The sequence below is a fragment of the Pieris rapae genome, chromosome 9 (genome assembly GCF_905147795.1).
Source record: "Pieris rapae chromosome 9, ilPieRapa1.1, whole genome shotgun sequence".
Lineage (NCBI taxonomy): Eukaryota > Metazoa > Arthropoda > Insecta > Lepidoptera > Pieridae > Pieris > Pieris rapae.
The window spans coordinates 4,393,942-4,416,325 of record NC_059517.1 but is presented as its reverse complement, the minus strand read 5'-3'; the positions used below and the strand labels follow the sequence as shown (position 1 = coordinate 4,416,325).

The 22,384-nt window shown below is 31.2% G+C and overlaps 1 protein-coding gene across 1 annotated transcript; it reads right to left on the bottom strand.

The window, feature by feature from the left end:
• Positions 1-849: 849 nt before the first annotated feature.
• LOC110998739 (acyl-CoA Delta-9 desaturase) lies at positions 850-9,120 on the bottom strand. Its single transcript, XM_022267510.2, is given in 8 exon segments — positions 850-997; positions 999-1,024; positions 1,284-1,453; positions 1,950-2,135; positions 4,570-4,781; positions 6,011-6,141; positions 7,684-7,958; positions 9,032-9,120. Coding segments are annotated over 8 exon segments (1,158 nt in total). The 5' UTR covers positions 9,058-9,120; the 3' UTR covers positions 850-865.
• Between the last annotated feature and the right edge of the window lie 13,264 nt (positions 9,121-22,384).

Genomic DNA, 22,384 nt, shown 5'->3' with positions numbered 1-22,384 from the left:
ACACACATCGTTTTCCCACGCCGTATGAACGATTTCTTATGCAGACGTTAGAAAATTCCATTAGTCACAGCCGCGATTGGTGATCCGCTACCACAGAGACGCATATTTGGATTACTAGTCTAACGTTTTTTGAATACTCGATAGATTTCTTTTATTTAGAGAACTTTACAGCTTGTAAACATAATACTTAATATTTAAATTAAAAACGCCAAATGAAACATTTTTGTCGTCTAATCTCTGTCACCTTTTTGAGGAGTGTCAAATCTCCCATGTCTTAATTGGGGCTTACGTAGGTACGGCGCAGGGCTCAGTTATTGGACCTTTGCTTAGGATATCTACGTGAACACTTTACCTAACATAATTAAGTATTATCAGATATTCCAATTTGCAGATGCCGCTGGGCCTAACATGAAAGAAACAGAAACAAAACCACAATATGATTTCTATTTTAGATTTAGATTTTAGTTTATACTTACATTCACTTTTTTAGATAGGTGTATTAACGAATCTACTACTACTAATCAGCGTCCGTCGTTGCGGTGTTGTCGTCACGTCGTTATCTAAGCTCGTGACGACAACGCCATAAAAAATCATTGGTGAACATTTTAGGGTAGCTAAACAATTATTTTTTGTCCAGACTTGAACCTTGTTGAACCACACCTGGGGAGACAAAATGGCGTGACCAACGACCGCCATGGAAAACTGTATGAGTGTGACATTCACAGTGACCGTATTCCGTACGGATATTCGTTTGGCATAAGTAACGCTTGTCTCAATTGACTCAAGTGTCAAGTCTAAGACGTGAAGAGTGAGCTTTAGGGAATTTCTTAGATAATTAACAAACAGTTACAACATTAAATAATTTTTATTTGTATAAATAATATAAAATATTTAATATAAAGTATACTTTGATCTCGTAGGAATGAAAGTTATGTTTGTGGATAAGGTTCTTCTTGGTGGTGAAATGTGCCATCACCGCTTCGCTCAGCTCTGTTTCTTATCATTGACATTGTTGCTGCTTTTACTGAAAAAAGGCAAAATTTAATATCACAATTATTTGTCGCACCATTACTTGACTGAGATTTTAAATGAACCATACAGATGGAAACCGTCAAAAAAAGAAACTTCAAGAATGACTGGCGTCAGTTAATGTGGTCAAAGAACAAAGGCGGTACAGAATGTCACACAAAAAATCACAAAATACGTCATCCTATATCCTAACTTCGACCTCAGAAGCGGTCATTATTTAAATCGTTTATTATATACTATTTAGAATGTCTTACAGTCATACGCCCATCCAATTCTAGCAAAGAAGTCAATGAAAGATGTAGATATATTAATTTTGCCGAGTTCTGAAGTCCTGTAGTCCCATGGGAAGACGTGGTGATAGTTATGCCAACCCTCACCCAAAGCCGCGAGGCTCACGAGCTGGTTCTCCACAGATTTAATATATCTAAAAATAGAATTTATATAATATAATTTTATCTGGAATTTTTAATTTATACTGAAAAATACATCCTACTAATCCTAAAATACGGATCATAAAAATGTAAATACTACACGATATTACAACAGCAGCCATGTTACTCGTTAGAAATGTTATACATTCAAAAAATATTTTAATAAAGCGTTTTTTATAGAGTCACAAATGTTGTAACTAAACGCCTTTTGAGGAATACTTAGCAATATTGCATACAGCGGTAATAGATTTAATAATTTGAATTATTCTACGTCGCCGCACCAGCTTGTAACACATTTTAGGGTTAATTTTTTATATTATTATTAATTTTTTATAATATTATTAATTTTATGTTTAATCACCTACTACATCATCCAATTAGAAGCGGATGTTTTGTCTTCGGACCAATTAAACCGAAAATAAAGCGCAAAATCAGGGAATACTTATAAATAAATAAATAATGTATTTGTAAACAGATAAAAATACGTACTTGTCATATGGTTTATTTCCCCATATATGTGCGAAGCTGTTCACACAGTACGCAATATTAAGTGTGATGGTAAATCTTAGTACAAAGCTGACTGAGAAACTCGTCATCCAGTCCTCGTCCCAGTAGTATATAGGAATACCCAGCGGTAATATGATGTTAAGTATTAAGAATAGTGGAATGAAGAACCTGAAATTAATATTTAAAGAATCTATTTAATAACTTTCGAAAGCGGCCAATGTTTATAAACAATAAACATATTTAATTTTTAATATTAACAGTATAATATGGATATGAAAAGTAAGTGAGACTAACTGTAAGATAACTTCGACGTATTAATTACCCTAGAATATCGATTTATTGAGGAAACCTCTAGGCTAAAATAAATAGTAGTTTAACAAAAATCGTTTCATAGACAATGTAAAAAGTAACATTGAACAGAAATAGTTATTTGTTTGAAGAGGCTATCTTAATTGCTAACCGTAATTCTCAACCCTGAGACCGAGATTTCGAACAATTAATGTCATGTTTTAGTACATAAAGGTAATCATTACAGATAAACGACGCGCGACATAGTTAGGGTTGTCTCCTAATTATTTATGTTAATCATATTGTATAGATGAACTCAAATTAACGCATCTATTTATTATCTGGGCAAATTAAGTAATTTCGTTTGGCACAACGATAGTCGATTTTTCATTAAACCCCATAAAATAATATTTTATACAAAGTATATAATATGTTCTTATCCTTTCAACAAATTAATTAATGACCAACCATTCCATGAAAAGGTTTCAGCGTAAAAACAAGTGTTTTTAAAATCAAATTTATCGTTTTATTTATCAATTGCCAAGTTAATCACATTATTTTATTTATATGAGCCACTTTTATTACCTGCATTTTACAAGTTTACATATCAAATGAGTGTTACTATGTACAACCAAAAACAATTACTTTGTCCTTGACAGCACACTTACCATAATCGTCGACAAAAAATAAAGTTTAGTCATCATTATGTTTTGTCTTTCATTTCGTGGGCCCCTTTTGGGCAAAGGCCTTCAGAACTTTATACGTAATAAACTTCTTACTTATAATAAACTTTTATTTAATTACACGTGGTTATTTAATGTATTACTTTTCTATTACCTAAGTAACTCAAAAACGGAACGGATTTTTTTGAACTGTTGAATTTACTTGTGTAAATTAGTTAAAAAATTTCCGTAGTCTACATATACGTATTCATGTTGGACGCTAATTTGAGTGAGTAGATAATTTTATCAAATTAAACGCGCAGGTGTGAACTTTGTACGGTTTCAGAGTTTATAACCATTATATTCTATGATGTATCATGTTTGATTATACAAAGGTATGTCAATGATAATTCTTGGTAACTACTCCATTAGATGCCTTGTACTATGCTAAAATATATTTGTTAAATAACTATATAAGATTTAATTGTCTTATTTACTATACTATATGCTATTCTTTTTTATAGTAAATGGGCCAAACAGGAAGTAGGCTCATCTGATGTTAAGTGATACCGCTACTCATGGACTCGCTCTAATTGCCAGAGGGCTCGCCAGTGAGTTGCCGGCGTTTTAAAAATTGTTACAACTCCTCAATGCATACCATATTGCTGACACATCCCGCTTTATACCCAAGTCATCATTTCTTCACATGCAACAACAACCTCTCATTTTTCCCATCAAGTCAGTCGCTCTACTAAGTCTTATCCGAGCAGACATATTTTTTAATTGTTCTATTTCGTGCTATTTCCATTGTGAATTTATAATATACCTTTATTGAAATCAATAAATCTTTTTTTTTAAAAGATCCCAATCAATTACCGTGTCACAGTACGCTCTTTTCTAGAAAGACCCTAAGTCGATTTGGATCGGAAATACTTCAGTAGGCATCAGGTTTCCCCTAATGGTGCACGGCAAAAACTGCCTTTACCAGGCTCAGTTGTGGATCAACGGACGTCATCGGGGTAGGTACGGGTGAAATAATGTATGTTTAAATTTACTATATACTAATAACTATTATTATCATAATATTACTTCTATGACATTAGTATTTTGTTTTCTAATGCTGTTTAACTGTAAGTCTGTGCGAGTAAATAATAATTACTGAAAAAGGGCATAAAGGAGGAGTACTAGCCACTTAATAGTTATACATAAAAATTGTAGATAATATAACATATATTTAATCCATAAAATGAGGACGAAGAATCAATAATATAAAAAGTAGAATTTATGATTACCAGAAACGTAATCAGATTATGTATTGCTGTTGGTAAACAGATAAAAAATAGATATGACATGATAGCAGCTTTTCTATGAAATTCGTTCGAATTTGTTGTCTGCAACAGTTTCTGGTTAACTTATCGATGAAATATGTTTGTGGTGAAGTGTTTCTATTTATTAAATTTTATTAATATAATTTGGTAATAGTAAATAATAAATTAATAATAAACATTTTGTTATTTAATTTGACCATTTCTCACGACAAGTGTGAAATTATATATAAAAAACTACTATTGTATGCCATACACATTTGTTGGTGGTAAGTTTTTAGGCAAAGCAGCTGATATAGGTATGAATAAAGTATTTTTATTACTTACAATTTTTGGAATCTAACAACAGGATCGTCTATCAGATCTTGTGAGGTTTTGTTCAGAGCAATTCGTCGGTTCTCGACAGCGGGGTGGGGGGTTAGTACAAGCCAGCCAACGTGGGCGAACCAAAACCCGCGACGAACATCGTGGGGATCAGCAACTGTCTCCGTATACTTGTGATGAACTCGATGATCGAGTGCCCAAGTATAGATATCCCTCTGCAATAAATAATGAAGACTGAACATTCTCTCAAAACATATAATTTATTTCACTTTCATTTCATATTGTAATATATGCGAAATAAAGGAATACATTTAAAAATAACGTTTTGGTTTATTTATGTAAATAGAACTAAAATATTGCTATAATGAATAATGAAAGCCACTATTCATGGAATTCGAAGAACATGTTAGATTTCATGGAATCCGAACTGTAGTGCACTAGTGAAAACACAATCATTGTGGTTTACATCGTGTACATTCTAGCTACTCCATTCTAGTTTAATTCAAATTATCACAATTTCTTTAATAATATGTATCATAAAATTGTGTTTTTTTTATATTTTAATTTATATACAATATGATTTTTTTTAATTAATGGTAGTTTAATGATACCTTGATAATTTACAATGTATGTAAATACTAATATCTTTCTAACAAAGGCTGTATATTCTTCATACAAGTTATCTATCATAAGTATCGGTGGTTAAACAATATAAAGACGATAGTTGAAACTTTAATTACATTTTCATATTATTAATTTTGCCACTAGGCTCAACTTTACATTTCTTAGTATGGAGGAAGTTCTAATATCAACGCCGCTTATCAATATTTGTCATGAGATATAAGGTCCTTACATATGGAATTGGCATTTGTCGTACTGGCTACTTTGACTGTAATATTGGATAGGAAGACCTCATAAATTTTTTACAATTATTTAGTCGCTCTTGTCATTTGTTTTTTATACCAAGACAAAGACTAATTATGGGTAAATTGCATGTAATGAAAACTTATTACGAAAACTGGCTCTTGTACAAACAATTGTTCCTTGAAACATATTGTAATAAAACATCGTATCGTATTAATAAAGCTGGGTCAACCAATTGACTTTTTACATTGTAATGACGTATTTCTATTCGGCAACCTAATTGTCTGTAATTGTCAATTATTACAGAAAGTAGTATTCATATATAGTTTCAAAATAAATGCATATTTAAGATAAATGTATTTACCGAGTGACTTCTTTACAAAATAATCACATTTAAATTAATATTCATATTATGTAAATATATGTACTAGTCCCATGTGTAACTCCGTAAACTAATCAAAATTGTGAAAGTTTAGGGTCCCGGTAAATAAATATAGACTATCTTATTTGTCCGGTATCATGAAACTGTCGAATATTATATTGGATATGATATAAATTTGATACAGTATGAAGCACTTACTTGGCCTGTAATGGTGAAAAGTAGAGCGAGCAAGCATCGCAATGGTAATTTCGCTTTATATGCTCTATGTGACCATAGTCGATGAACTCCAGCAGTGATTCCAAAGCCCGAAGTATATATTGTGGCAAGAACTGGAAATTTATAATAAAAAATATTTATTTTTTTGTTAATGTTAAAAAAGCCTAGTGGTTAAACATGCGACTTTATGCCTATTTGCACATTTAGTACTTGCTGGTACGGTCAACAAAAACATTTAGGAGTAACCGGGCTTGTGTCAGACACAGAAGAGTCATAACCACTTGTATATTAAGAAAAAATAATGATCATGAAACAGATACAGAAATCTGAAGCCAAGTCCTCACAGCTTATATTTATTTTTTCAATAGAAAAGCGAATGATAAAGAGTTCCATAAATAATACATATTTTCTCAGGCCTTTTTAGGAAGGAAGTCAATTTAGAAAGTATCAATATTGCATGTATATAAAGTTTAAAAAATCTTTAAGAACCAGAAATAAGTTTAAGGACCGCTAACGAATTAAAAATATTTTAACTATGGAGATATTATACTACAATTATTAACAATAATGTTAAAATTTAGGGAAATGAAAGGAGGAGGACATTCTTCAAAAATGTTTTGTTGTTTGTTTCTCATAATAATTGTAGCTTGTATGCCTCGTTACAGTAGACTTAATCTCTCAGTTACAGAATTTAATATTTAATTATTTTACATTAATGACTTAACATTGGATAAACATAAGGATAATTATAGGAAAATGAAAGAGTTCAGTGGTTTCATGATAGGAGGAAAACCCGCAGAATATATAAAATTTTCGTAATTGAAATGTTAAAGGTATATTATTATATTATATAAGTAATTTGAACTAAGATTATAAACAGGAGTGCAATATAAAGGAATATCGAGAAGCGAGACTATGCACAATTTATTGTTATTGTTATTTTTATCTTTTTAGTTTTAGTTATTATTAATAATCTGTTTTATTTTTGTTTATATTGTGGCCGTTTCTTTTGTTCCTTTGATATATTGCTTTAGTACTAATGTGATTGATGTGTATGTGTAAGTGTGTTAAATTTGTTTTAGAATGTATATATAAATAAATAAATTCGACTATCAAGTTTTACGTTCCGATTGGAATATTGTTTAGAAACATGTAAAACTTACCGAAAAGTAATTATTTTTTGGTGTTAACCAAAAAACAATTACATTTTATCATTATTTTTGAAAAAACAAAACCAGTTTTTTGTTTTTTGAATCCCCTTTTTGTGGTTGTATTATGTTATATATAATAATATAAAGAGGAAAGATTTGTATGTAAGTATGTTTGTAACGAATAGGCTGAAAAAGTACTAGACCGATTTTAAAAATTCTGTCACAATTTGAATGCTGTATTATCACTGATTAATGGAGGCTATGTTTATTGCAAGAAAATAATATGGAACCCTACTAAAATTACAATGATATAACCCAAGGTGTAAATAAATGCATATAAAATGTCTTTCATCGCAAGCGCTGCGTAAAATATTAATTAAAGAACATATCAATATCCACAAAATTTAATGACCATCCGGGCCGCTAGTTTTTTTTATATATTAAGTGATAATTATTCGTTTTAGTATTTACATTATAAGTTAGATGAAATGTACGTAGACTTACCAAATAATAGCGTATAAAATTTTACTTGATTCATTAATATCAGACACAAGCCATAAATTGCAACTGAATGCAAAGATATTTGAACTAATAAATCTGGCCATCTTATCTGTGGTTTGAATTCAATGCTTTCATAAAAGCTTATGTCAAAGTCATCACTTTTATCACTTATATCACTTTCTGTCAAACTGTTCACTTTGCTGTCACTTTTGATGTCACATCCTTCTAGAAGCGTGACATGACGAGAACGCAAACCAACATTCTGCGCCGGCGGCATCCTGTTGATTAAAATTATTACAGCAACACATTTCTTATATAAATGACGAATCGATAAAACTCTATAAGCATTATTGATTCTGGATGTATGACTGTTACAAAATGGATTGAGTTCTATGAACACGTTTCACGAGACTAAATAAAAACTTTAAAATTTAAACTAATATTTTTAATGATGACATCACCACAAACAATGAAAACGAAAATCGTCGAAGCCAATGTTCAGGACATGACACTCATAGATAAAATATACATAATAATTAATGAAACATATATTAGCTATGTAACAATTATTTTCAATAGGAGAACTAATTCTCCAAACCGTTTCCTATTGAGACATTGAGGCAATATTAGTGTTCGTGTGTTAGCAGCATATCCAGATCGCAGAGGTCATCTCAATTTAGGAACTTATTTCCGCCAGGAAATCACATTTAAAAATTGTGATTTTTCTACAACCACAGTAGTTGCAATAGCCTTGATTGATGAAACGAAAAACTATTCAATTTGAAATCAGATCTTATAGAATCCTTAGGATACGAATCACAACACACAACACCACTATGGCTAATCCGGTGAAAACTTAATTTTCTGATCTGATGAAAGATTGTTTCGCTGGTACTCTAACCTACGCTATGTGTGTTATCAAGATATACAAATATACATGATAAAACGAAATACATTTAATATTTATTTATTTATAGCCTTGTCGCGTATCTGTTTAATTTTAACAAGGCCTTTTTAAACAAAAAATTGTATCATATATTTAGCATATATCGTTAGTAAGTAAGTGTGGTAAGGAAAGTAAATAATTTATTCCTAGCAGTAAACCGTTTATTTATAAGGGTATATGATATTCGTCTAAGTAGATTATTTAATAGTAGTTCTTTAAAATGCTTTGGAAGTCTAATAAAATATACAAGGTTCATTAAATAATATTTAAATAACTATAAACACATATTGTCTAATAATAAATTATTTTATTAAAATAAATTAAAACTAAAGCTTACGTAAATACAATATAATGTCCAGTAAAGAATTTACCAACAAAACAATTTAAAACAATGCTAAACAGTACCGATTTGGTTGTGCTAACTCATACATCACGCAAAAACTTCGAAACTATTCAGGTGTTCATTATCGTTAATAATCTAACATCGATAATAACGCATGAAAGAAATATATGAATGCAAACCTCAGAAATTTCCCATTTATAAACTACACGCTGATAACAAGATTACTGATAAGGTATAGCCAGTGTTTATTAACGAACACCTGTTTAGCTTACATAGGCTTTAGATTAGGTTTTGTGTATCCTCCGCCAGATATAGTTGTATAATGTATGAATAATGTGAAAATAAAATTTATATAGGTAACTTTCATTTTGAGCCTTTAAATTGTCTTTCTGTAATAAAATGAAGTTGGTTGAGCAGCAGTCGTTATTATTATAAAATGGTCGTAAGTTCTGTAAACTTTATCAAATTCAAAGTTAATCTGCATCAAAACATACGTTGTCTACAGCTTATACAATTAATTTTTGTTAAGACAGCGAAGAAAACTAAAATAATAAGGATTCTTTAATTGTCGACTCTCACACGTATTTAAAATTTATTTTCTTCAATTGTCAATTGTCTTTCAGAATAGTATTACGAAGCCGAAATCGTTTGTGTGGTTTGACGGAGTAAAGTAACTAGTGGATCAGCTTTAATCGGGTTTTTACATCAATAACTTACAAAAATCTTCGAAAACTGAAGCAAATTGGCTGAAGCAGAAAGTCGATCCAGCAAAGCTGTATCAAAATCTGACTCCAACACACCAAATCTATTCTCTACTACCAGACTACACTCCTACTTTCAAGATTTTTATCCAAAGGACTGTGTATAATTTACTAAAAATTTATTTGCTTTTTTACATTATCGACCAACAAAATTTTCAACATTCAAAATTTCAAACAAGATTCTACAATAATTGTCATCAATTAATCTGTAATTGAGAAAAGATTAGCCATTTTTGCATGTTTCACTACTTGCCATTTTTATTTATTATTTATTTATTTGTATTTAGGACGAGTATTTAGGGTCGTACGCACGTGACATGTTATTGTCGTGATTGAATTTCCATATTTTGTTTGGTTTAACATTGGTTCAGTACAGGTCCAAATAGTCGTCAGCTAATTAAATTCACTCTAGTAAATTAATAATGGAGTAGATAGAATACTTCATTATTAGCACAATTAGGTTAACGACAGTGTGAAGCCGTACGCTGGATATAAATCCATAGTACTCAACTAATTGACAACACTGTATGTTTTTAATTAGATTAATTCGTACAAAACACTGACGGATTAATACAAATATTTTAACACACATAGACAATGATTTATTTCCTTGTGTATTAACTTCAAATCAGTATTAAGGCCCTTTTTGTCAAACATTATGTTATAAAGGAAAAAGACAAACTATTGTTAGGAGACCATAATTATTTCCGAGATAAAACTGAATTATTATGTCAAAAAATAAAAATCTTCATAGCAGTATTTATGCCTAAGGTCGTGTATTTGAACCCCGGCTGTACAGCAATCATTTTTCGATGACTGCAAATAATACTTGATCATATGATGTGGTCGTTTGGACATTGCCTTACCCTCTTTACGTACGTCATATTCAATTGTTTTATGGACGGACTCTCAGCATATGAAATCAGTCAGCCAACTGAGGTAGCACTTGTAGAAAAAAGGTCAATATGCCATATGCTGTGACTACATGATGCTCCATTTCAGGATTATAGGACTTCCAATGAATATCGACCAGTGTTATGATTATTATTAATGTTTACTGCTAAGAAACGAATTAAAGTGACCTTGACTATGTAGAGTTGGTATTATTAAAAAAAATACAATGTAAATTATCTGCTAATACATTTTCGTAATTCAAGTGAAATTTTCCTGAGTTTAATAAACTTTGTGCTTCTCTAATGAACTCTCACAAATAAATGTTGACAAAAACCAGATAAATTTTTATATTATTTTGAACTAATTAAATGCTACCTTTATTAAATCTGCTCCAAATTTGTTAAAAATGAATATGCTCTCGACCAAATGATGTTATGAAAAATACCAATTATTAAATGATGTTCGATGTTTTTAACAGCGTTTAATACTTACTATTTCCAATAGGGCCGCGTTTATATTGATGTTAAGAAACAACCTTGACTTGTTTTAGCCTTAGCCCAAATTTCCTTTTGGTTTATTAACGCCCCGTTTTTCGTAATGCCGTTTTACAGACAAGCGCCGAATAAGAGAAAATATTCTGTTAAACATGCCTCCATATACGATATTAGACCATGACACTATGGCTATAAGGACGATTCAAGCCTAAATACATGTAACGTCTATTCAGATGATATCATTTCTTTGACTGGGGCAATCTGACAAGGTTGCAGTGTATTCATGCTTTAATTCAATGTTACCACAACATAAGTATTTCATATTATTTTCGCAAAGTGAATTTACAGTAGTGATATTTGTATTTTGTGTTTTAATATAATAATATTACGTACTTTATTTCATTTTATTCTTGATATCATCGTATTAGCATAGTTCTTAATGATAATGTATGTATTTCTGTAAATAAATAAAAAATTTCAGGTTCATCCCGCTTCGACGTCATATTTTTTATTATCCTCAACTGACGTAAGATACAAGTATAAACAACACAAACAAAACACATACACCTCAACAAGTAAATTATTAGTAGGTACATATTGTGTAATCCGTTTTGGCAATACTTCTAATTGTAAAATTGATAATATTATTATATTTTTTTTCTATTATACATAATTTTCGTTAGAATATTGTAAAAAATGTATATTTGTAATTTTTTTCTAAAAAGTAGGGAGCAAATGAGGAGGACGATCCCTTGATGTTAATTGACATCGCCACCTGTTACATTTATACTATCAGAAGGCTCGCAAGTGCGTCGCCGGTCTTATAAATATACGAGTTGTATAAGGTAACAGGCGTTACTTGTATGTGTGGAATTGTAAAACTCATTAAACAAATGTATATAAAAGTAATGAACGATACATAGTCTAGAATATTGAAAATAATTTAATATAAGGAAGTAAGCTTATAGTAGTAAGTAACATTTGTTAATTAGTCTATATATAATTATTGTTTGGCATATATGCTGTAAATGAATTAAAAAATAACACACAAACACATGAAACATTACATTTATCTTAGAGTGAGAACTAAGGTCTTCGGGCTATTGAATAGGTAGTAGAATGAACACCTTTGCATATTAATTTAAATTAAACATGTATTTCAGTATATTTAAAGTTATGTTTGATGATTGTGTTATAACACGAAAATACACTAAGATTCACAACAACTCTTTTAAATAAATTTTAAAATTCGAACAAGTCTTACCCCCCTAGTAACAAAAACGTCCTAACCACTCGTGAAACGGCACAGAACAGTAATTTTCTCATGCAAGGCGAACTAACCTTACTATGTGCGCGCGAAGTTCGTGGATAAACTATAGACTGAATTAGTCATGGCGTCAGAATGCCGGCGACAATTTTTCCTATCGATACCAACCGCGTGCGCGACGGACGATGGTGAACTGATGGCCTAGAAGCGTCTGTACAGTCCAATTCATGGGACGGTGTCGAGGCCAAACATTTCTATAGACTTAACTATGGTGTTAGCATTGCACACCATTACGACACCTCCCTTTATTTTGTCGCGTACCAAAAAGTTCGTAACCTGAAAAGGTTTTATAACTTTTAGTAATTAAATTATGATCTTATGACTTAGTGATTAATAAGTTCAATGGCACGCCTAATAATTAATAAGATACGCTTAGACGATTTAATTTCATTTAACTGTTGCACCATAATATTAGATACTTTTTAGTCAAATATATCCTGCTATAATCGGAACGAAATATGTAAAAACTGTAAAAAAAAACACTTATCACTGCTATCCGAAATATACTTAATGACATACTTGCCTATACAAAGAAAAAAAAAATATGTCCCTTGGCCAATTGGGGAGTTTTTATTTTATTATAAACTTTTAAAATAATGGTTGTAAATTGGAAAGGTAGATATTATCAATTTACCTTCATGCAAATAAATTCCTTACGATATATTTCCTTTAAAATTGTTTTTAAACCAATTACATATCAGCAAAGTTAGTCATTGAAAGATTATATATCTATAATCTTTCAATGACTAACTTAACCACTGTACCATAAATTGAATTGAATTATTTATCAAGAAATGAAGTAAAAAAATTTTTCCATTTTAATTTGCATTGGCTCTTGTGCCTTGTTCTCATTATCGGTACGAGACGCAATTAAAATATATATATAAATTGGCTTCGTAACAAATAATATGCTTATATCTATATTATAATATTAAGCGAACTGTATTGGAAAAACTAGTCTCTTAAGCTTAAATTCCATACTAAATATCTTAAATTGAAAGGAATTAATTTTATGTCTCTCTGTATTTCAAAGTTATTTATCATTAATAAAGTTAATTATCATACCCCATCGTCCCCAAAACTACATATGAATTAATTTTAAATTACAAAGCCTTAAATTTTATGAAACGTCTCAAGATATTGGTGTGATGAGAACGAAATATAGTGTTGATGTGTCGCCACCGATGCGTCATTTGGCGGCAAAGAGGCGAGGCAGTTAGCCTACGCCTTATGTCATGATTTCGCTGAATTTCATTCACGGGCGTACTATCGAATGGTTCTAATTTTCTATAAGGATTTTATTGAATTTAATTCACCATGAATAGAAAAATATACAATATGGTGTAATAACTGAAAAATAACATATTAATCCCTTCGGAACTTAATTAAATATTGACGATATACACATTACTTTTTATGATAAATTAGATGATTAAAGTATTTAGAAGATATTTTTTTTACAGTTTTCTTTCTAGAAACATCATACAATTTTCTAATTCACTGAAATTGACGTCAGGTTCTTGTTTGTTTCTTCAGTTGTTCTTGGTCTTTCAGTGTTTGGTTTCTTAATGATGTGTACCCGGATATATAATAATAAATTAATATTAAATTTATTAACGCGAGTATCACACTTTTTAATTATTTTATAACCGCGACATAAATAATATAAATCGAATTTTAATCCGTTATCAAGTTTTATATTTAGAATATTACTATTTTATCTCAATAGATAGGTATATTTAATAAAACAACTATGTATCAATGAAAATGTTTAGTTACTAGCAAACTTAACTTGATCTTTGTTAAAAATACGGAAACAATTCCTTTAACTAGTGAAACAGAGAAGTATCTCGCATTAATTGTGTCAATAAACGTGTGCTTTACCGGTTGCCCTAGCATTCTGTTTTTTTACATTTAGTAGCTTTCCTGTTTTTATCGAATTCTGTCAATTGATCAACACTGTCGTACTGAACTTTAGGTATCGACCTTATTTCAACTTGACGTCGTCGAGTTTGTGTAGATGTTGGAATGCTTATGGGGCTGCTGCTTCCAGAAGATGGACGTCCTCTTTTTCTGTAGTTTAGGGCTGTTCCATTTTTAACAGCGAATCTGCTACGTACTGTCGAAAAATGGAGTAAATCCAGAATATCTTTCTCATGTATCTTACAGATGGCACAGTCTGCCTGATATTTTAACCAACTGTTAGATAGTGATAAATCGATGCCATAGAATTGCATATGAGGCGTCCATTTTCTCGACCGAATAAAGATATAAAATAATTCAACATTATACATAACAGCAACGTTCAATCAAATTAAAACAAAAATACACTTACGGGCTTGTCTTTTGTCCACGACTGTTCAGTGTTCACTATCTACTCACTAGTCACTACACTTGTTTAGTTATTTCTAGTTTCTACCTAACCACATCACATTTCTTTAACATTGTTTATAATACATATTACGATTCTAATTACTTGTCGGATTTCGAGCAATGTTAACGTTCAGCTTTTGATAAGATCGAACAATATAACGAATATTTTATGAGCGTTAGTGAGTTATGAAGTGAGTGGATTCACATGGACGCTACGACCTAATAGGTCTTACTAATATAAACATGTATGCGACATTAATACACTTTAAGTAATTGTATCACGTGAAAGGTGAATATGAAAGGTTTGTTTTAACAAAGATATGACGCGACAAACTCGCGTTGGCGTAAACAATATCACACAACGACCGAGACGCGTACATGCAACGCACACATAGAAGTTCGCGGCTTCTATATAATACGAAGTCCCACCAAGCTGAGCCAAGCTTGTGGCTGCCACTACGATAAAGCTCCTATTCCAGCCCGTTGGTGCGTAATAGCTTACACACACACAAATCAACTAATATCCCTTCCCGACAAAAAACGCCCGAGCCCGGCGTTTTTTGTCCCGACATGTTTTAATAGATCCGGATTATTCAATGACGATAGCTTTTTTCCCCGTACTAGACTGTCTAAAGTTAGTAATTCTTTTTTGGGAAAAGGGATACTCTTCTTTGATAAAATCCCAGAGGCTCCTTTATCTCTGCCTTTTATTAAATTTAAGAAATGTATTAAAGAAAAGCTGTGTAAAACGGCTTACTATAAAGTTAGTGATTATCTAGTTGATAAAGGGCCTGGGACTAGTGCTGGGTAGGCTACTTCTAATTAATTTGCTATATTTGTTTTAAATATTGTAAAATTGTTTGATGATTTGCTTTTTTTTAAAAAGAGTCCCGAGAGTTTTTTACGCCGGCTTTTTCTCTCGGCCAACACCCTCGGTCTTCTTTACCGATGAGTAGGGATGCCAACAGTCTCGAATTTAATGACGTGGAATTGAACGTATTTTATTTTTTATTTTATTTTAATGGCAAATTAAAACCCGCCCGCGCTGTAAATAATAGTATTATTAAGGGCAAAATCGCCCCTTCAGGCCGAGCTTCGCTAGCCAAATTAGCCCGAGCTGAGCTTAGAAAGGCCCTTAAGGCCAAAAGCGAGATTCTATTCCAAAAAAAAGGGGAATTCGCTAGCTAGTGTCTGCGTCTTTAGTAGCTTGACCGATGTCCCAATCGTTAAGTTAAGCTTTGGCTAGGTTAACATACGGGTCGCGATGCCCCGCGTCCTTTCTACAGGTCAGTGTAAGGTTATTCATATTGTATGTACCTTACCAACTGTAATGTAACTAACATTGTATCAAGAAGGAATAATTTACAGGCTTTTGGGCAATTGAGTTTAATTCTCAACATGCCCTTACAAAGATTATTATTTAATAATTGGTAAAACGGGTGCTACTTGTGGTGACTGGTCGAACTTGAATTCGTGTATGCGGTGATATTAGTTGTTTCTACTACGTATTTGCGTGTTGTTCTCACGAGTATGTAAGTGCGTGCTTCTATTTCACATGCCTCTAGAGGACAAATCTTTGTTTTGAATTTATTTTATTATTCTTTATTACTCAAGATGTCATATGAAACATAGTGTAATGGTTGCAGCTCCTTACAAACGTTATTTAAAAAAACTTGGCGATTAAAAAGAGTGGCGGAGAGTTTATTGCTAGTTTTTCTTTTCTGTTCTACGCCCTTGATTTGAGAACTGGCAGTAAATGTAAATTCACAATTAATTTAATTTTTTGACGTTCATAAGTTAACTTGTTTACCTATATGGATAAAAATATTTTTGTTTTTGATTTGTTTTGAAAAAATGAAATGTTTCTTTTATTGTAAGCCAAAAAAACAAATACAAAAATGGAATAATTTCTTTTCATATTATTTGTGTACCTAGGAAAATACTTATTATAATTGTTAAGAATATATAGCAAATTTTGTTAAAGAAGTTCGCGCCTGATAGCTTGTGTAAAGCAAATCTCCTTCAAATATAATTTGCTACGGTACACATTCTAGAGTAAATAATATCATGTACTTGAAATGTTTGAGGTGAAAACAACTAATTTATATAAGTTTGTGTCAATCTCGCTTGTTATTACTGTCAAATTCTCCTGATTTTAATGAAGCTGTCATTTTCTTCACTCTAAGCCTTCCTGCTTAAGCTATCGGTTGATAGTTCATTCGAATACAATAAAATAAAAGAATAAAATCGACACAAATAATATTTTTTTATTATTTGTGTCGATTTTATTTTAAAGAATTTAATGTGGTAAAGTTTAAAAGAGTTTAATAATGATAAATAAACCAAATATATATAAATATTTACAACCTTTTGCATTTCATAAAATGACGGACTATGTCAAAGGTTTTACGAAATTGTATCAAAGCGCATTAAAAATAATTTATACATATGGGAGTCTCACATAGGCTGAGGTTCAGAGACATTAAGAAGGTCCGGGGTAAAATCCGAGTCGCAGACAATCCAAGTTTACGAAATCATATAAAATGAAGTTTGTTTTGTTTTGGTATGATTACAGAGAAAACATTTTCTTTAATATGTGAATGCTAATAAAAATATGAACTTCCGAATCTACAAGAAATATTAATTTGAGACTACAGAACTTCAAGGTAAAAATAAATACAAGTTCAAAAGTAATTTTTAATCCAATAACATAGATGTGCCAAATTTAAAACATAAAAATAAATTAACTGAATTAATTTAGTGTAGTAAATAATTTAAAGTTTTATTTACATAACATTCAAACATTACTTAACACATTATTTATTATTTTGAATTACATTTTCAAGTAACATGGGAAAGAAAACTTAGTACATATGATTTGTAATGTTATTCATTACAGCATAATGCGGAAGAAAAATTGCTATACCGGTAACTATAAATATATTTTTGTTTACAGGAACGAGAAGACAATTACTTTCACCTTAGTAACTTCATTATCTTACAAATAAGCCCGTATCAACAGTATTGCACAACTACGTGTGATAATTATGTGATAACATTTATTAGAGTGTGCTTTACTGTTTACTCAACTTAATCTTCATGATAATGTCAATTAAAATAAAAAATAACTTATGCGGTCAAACAGTTAAGCGATTGTTGGGACTCGTGGATACGAGTAGCTTGATGCAATTTTGCCTCATCGATAAGTCATTGAAACTGTTTTGATGGAGAAAATTTTAAAGAAATCGCACAAATTCTCTATTGAAGTCACCCAGCCGAGCCATAAGGGAAACTGTCCTATGTAATTAATCATAAATCAACCTTACTTTACTTCGCTAGCACGCTATACGACCCGCGCTCTGAGTACAAGTGCCCCCTTCATTTCCTTTCAACTGTCTTTCGGTTTATCTACGTAGTATAGTAGGCCCGTACATTTAATTTGAATCGCAATACTAATCCTTTTAGCTCTTTCACGAAGTACGTAGGTCCAGGATTGCTTTTCTTATAATCCGTTATTTAAACTCACAACAAATTTTGCTGACAGATCTCTCTTCGAGGTGTAGGTGGTTTGTAGGTGAATTACGAAGTAAGTTGAATATGATTCATGAAAATCTCTATGAATATCGTAAAATAAACCCATCATTTAATATTTCATTTAATGAAAATGATATTTCAGGAAAGGGAACAACATCAAACATATTAAGGAGGTACCTCGTTTAATTTCAAAATATATCAAAGAACTTGTTTAATGTAGTGTATCTAATCCCTAAAGATGTTGTATTTTAATTCCTTTTTGATTAATTATTTAGCGTACAACCCATCAAGCAAAGAGGCGACTTAAAGGTAAGTAATAATTTTCATCATTTATTGCAGTACGAAACCGTAAAACATTATACTATTGTGACAATACAGATCTCACTGTGGGAAGATGTAATGATCGAGGCAAAGAATGCTCAGTATCAATGCTTACCACTAAATAATATAAGCTAAACATAATCATTGTTAGGAAGAATGCCATGACCACAAATCTTTTTCGAATACGGGCAACTATGATTTTTAAATGAATTTTATTTTTCTATTGGGTTACATTAACTTTATAGAGTATAATTTATTTAAATATCCCTTGTAATGTACTTATTATTATTGTAGTATAAATAATTAAAGTATTAATTACACATATCCTTAACATTAATTAATAAAATCCTGGTATTATTAGGAACGTAGTACTTACTCCTTACTGCGATGCCGGCGATAAAAAAAATTCCTTAATACTAATATTCTGAAACAAAAATTATTAGGTTCTTAAATACATATAAATTCAGCGGTTTGTATGGGAAAAACAAAAAATTAGTTTTTTTCAATGGAATATATTTAATAAATCAAAGTAAGTACGATTTCAATCTGTACACTTTTGCCCTTGCTCCTTTAAATAATAATAATAATAAACCTTTATTCTTCCACATCCTATTTACATAAATTAAATTAAAAGAAGGCCTCCTCCAACTTTTTCCACCCTAATTTATTTCTTCCAGCTACCCTCTCGATCCCGTCAGCCCATCGCTCTATTGGTCTTCCTTTGTTTCTTGTTACTTTTGGACCAGTCCATTCGGTTACTGCTTTAGACCATCTGTCATCTGTATAACGCGCTACGTCGCCTGCCCATCTCCATTTGAGTTTTAGGGCATATTGCTCAGCGTCAATAATTCTGGTTTTTCTGCGAATATATTCACATTTACGTTTGTCGCGTAATTGAATTCCGAGAATACTCATTTCTATTGCACGCTGGCACGAACGTATTTCGGTTTTTGTTTTGTTTTTAAAAAATCCAAGTTTGTTCTCCATATTTAAGGTAAGGCAGCAAGCAGGAATCCACCACCTTTTTCTTAAGCTTAAGTGGGAGCTTACTTTTGAGGATTTCTTTAAGCTCCAATAAAGCCTTTTAATAACTATAAATACTATTCGAACAGGAATCAATAAAATCTTTGAAGGTGGGTTCGACTGTCCCATCACTTATTTTTTACCTTGCAAGAACTTATTGGAATGTCAAATTTAGCCCCTCATGGAGTACTGCTCTCACATTTGAGCGGCAGCTCATCAGAACTAGCTATTTCTTATTGACCGTAGTCAATGAAAAGTGGTATACTACGACGACTACGATACGTCGACAATCAATCACTTTCAGAGCGGCATGATTCCATGATGTTTTTACCTTGCGGTAAGTAAGTAGGTAGAGTGTTCACAGGGGTTCATCAGATATATATGTGCAGCTGAGTTTCATCATCTAATGTCGAGGAAGAATACGAACTGAGAGTTGTTTAAGGCAAATTTTCACCACGCACCACCAGCTATGTAAAACCAGCTGCCTACTGAAGTATTTCCGAACCAATTCGACAGAACCTTCTTCCTTATATGCTTTTCAAGAAAAGATTCGATTCCGATACCTTTGAAAGTGTGAGTGTTCATGGGGGGCGTGAGCCGCCGGCCCGTTAGCCCCCTGTTCTATAAAAAACTACTTATACAAAATTGATAAATTTTCAATAGGAACACTTGGCCTTAAGAATTCGATGTGCATATAAATATCGGTCCAGTAGCTAAGTTTATTAGTTAAACATACTCGTTCATAAAAATAGAACTCATTACCCTTTTTAATGTTAGTTTTATAATTTAATTATTTATCAACAGTACATTATACAGCGTATGATTTGGGAACCCTTTTAAGTAATAAAATAACTGTGTCAGGGTAAAAAAAAAACAGTAATACGTGTGCAAAAACTTACTAATATATTCTCAAGATGCAAATACAATTAGTCATAACAATTGTTCTTTAATTTTTTAACAGAGTAATTAAATTTTTTAACATAATAATCCATACTTATGGGTCTATAGACGCTTCTACTTCTTCGACTATTCTGCTTCGACTATATACGTCACAGACTGCATATTTCGTATAAATGTTAGTATTAATGACAAGGCAAGGCAATTATTATGTTCGATCCGATAAATTTCTTTGCTGGGATTCGAACGCGGAGAAACAAATCTACAATAAAAGTTAATAATATTTGACTAAACAACGGATGTGGTCAGCTTCAAGGATTATCTTTGCTTCTTCCCCATATGTAGGTTCAACTCAAACAATAACTATTTGTTCCTCGCTAATTTCCCTCGAACTCTCAAGGTCTTATCATTTTTTCAATGAGAAAATATTATGAATGGAAATCCTAATTAACTATTAACATGATTATGTGCATAAATACATAAATAATATTATTTAAACTTAATTATTTTATTACCTGTTTCAATATATTTTGTTATTTGGGCAACATTAAAGAATCAGTACTTGCTCCAAAAAATTAATGACTTTTATAATTTTGAGATCATTATCAAAACTTATGCGTACAATACTAGAGGACCTAATTAGCTTTTTAATTTAATTAATATTTCATCGACTTCATATATTAATCTGAATAATAAATTTATAAAATATTATTATACAATTGCATCATTCACTTTCCTTTGATTATATTTTCATTACGATTATTTTTTTTCATAAATTTAAAATAAATGTATACATGTACCAGAATTAAAATTTTACTACGATTTGCCATGTCATGTTCGAACTGCGCAGTCGGTAGTACAAAGTAAAAATCTCTAATAAAGTCACGTATTTCATCGACTTTATCACAGTGTAAACTCCATGTAACGTCCACCGTAACGACAAATTAAATCGTCAAAATCAATTGGCATTGGTTAGTTTAACTTATCTTCCATATAATGACACAATCTACATAGCAGTAAGTACTTTTGTCGGTTGTAACAAAAGTACTGCTATATACTAGCAGTACTTTTGCATACAATAAACTCCACTGTTGGCATCATTCAAATTCGTTATTTTGTTTATTTTATATTACAAATTGAGATTGCTTGCACATGTACTATACTTGACCATGAACAAGATGAGACGGATGAGCCTGAGCCACCACCGAGAATTAAAGAAGCTCTTGTAGCAGCAATTTTTTTGGAAAAATACTCCCTTTTTTACAAAGATGCCTCAAGATATGAATAAAATAAGTAAAGAAATGCAACGAAATTACTCGTGCAGCAAACGACCTCCGACAAATTTACAGACTATTCGCTACAGCATTCAAATAACCCTTATTAATGTACTCCGAAATAAACTTTTTTTAATTCAGATTTTTCTTTTCTCAATTTAACGACACCTCTCTATAACGCCATAAAATGCACAGTCCCTTCAGTTTCGTTATATAGAGTTTACACTGTATAAAGGTTTTAAATTATCGAAATAACAAAAAGCTTATGCTTGTGTTTCTTTTACTTTGTGGGAAAAACCAAAAACTTGGGAAATAAGAATATTATTTTGGTAACTTTGCGCTATTTTTCAATTGTTTATTAATTTATAGTGGGTTACATTTTTAATTTATTTTTATTATTTAATGTCTATATTAATATAAAGTAAAATAAATACTTTTTCTTGTGAGCACTTTAGAAAAAATGGCGAAAGAAAATAATGCATTGTTGTACATTCTTCTAACAACATAATCTTTAGGC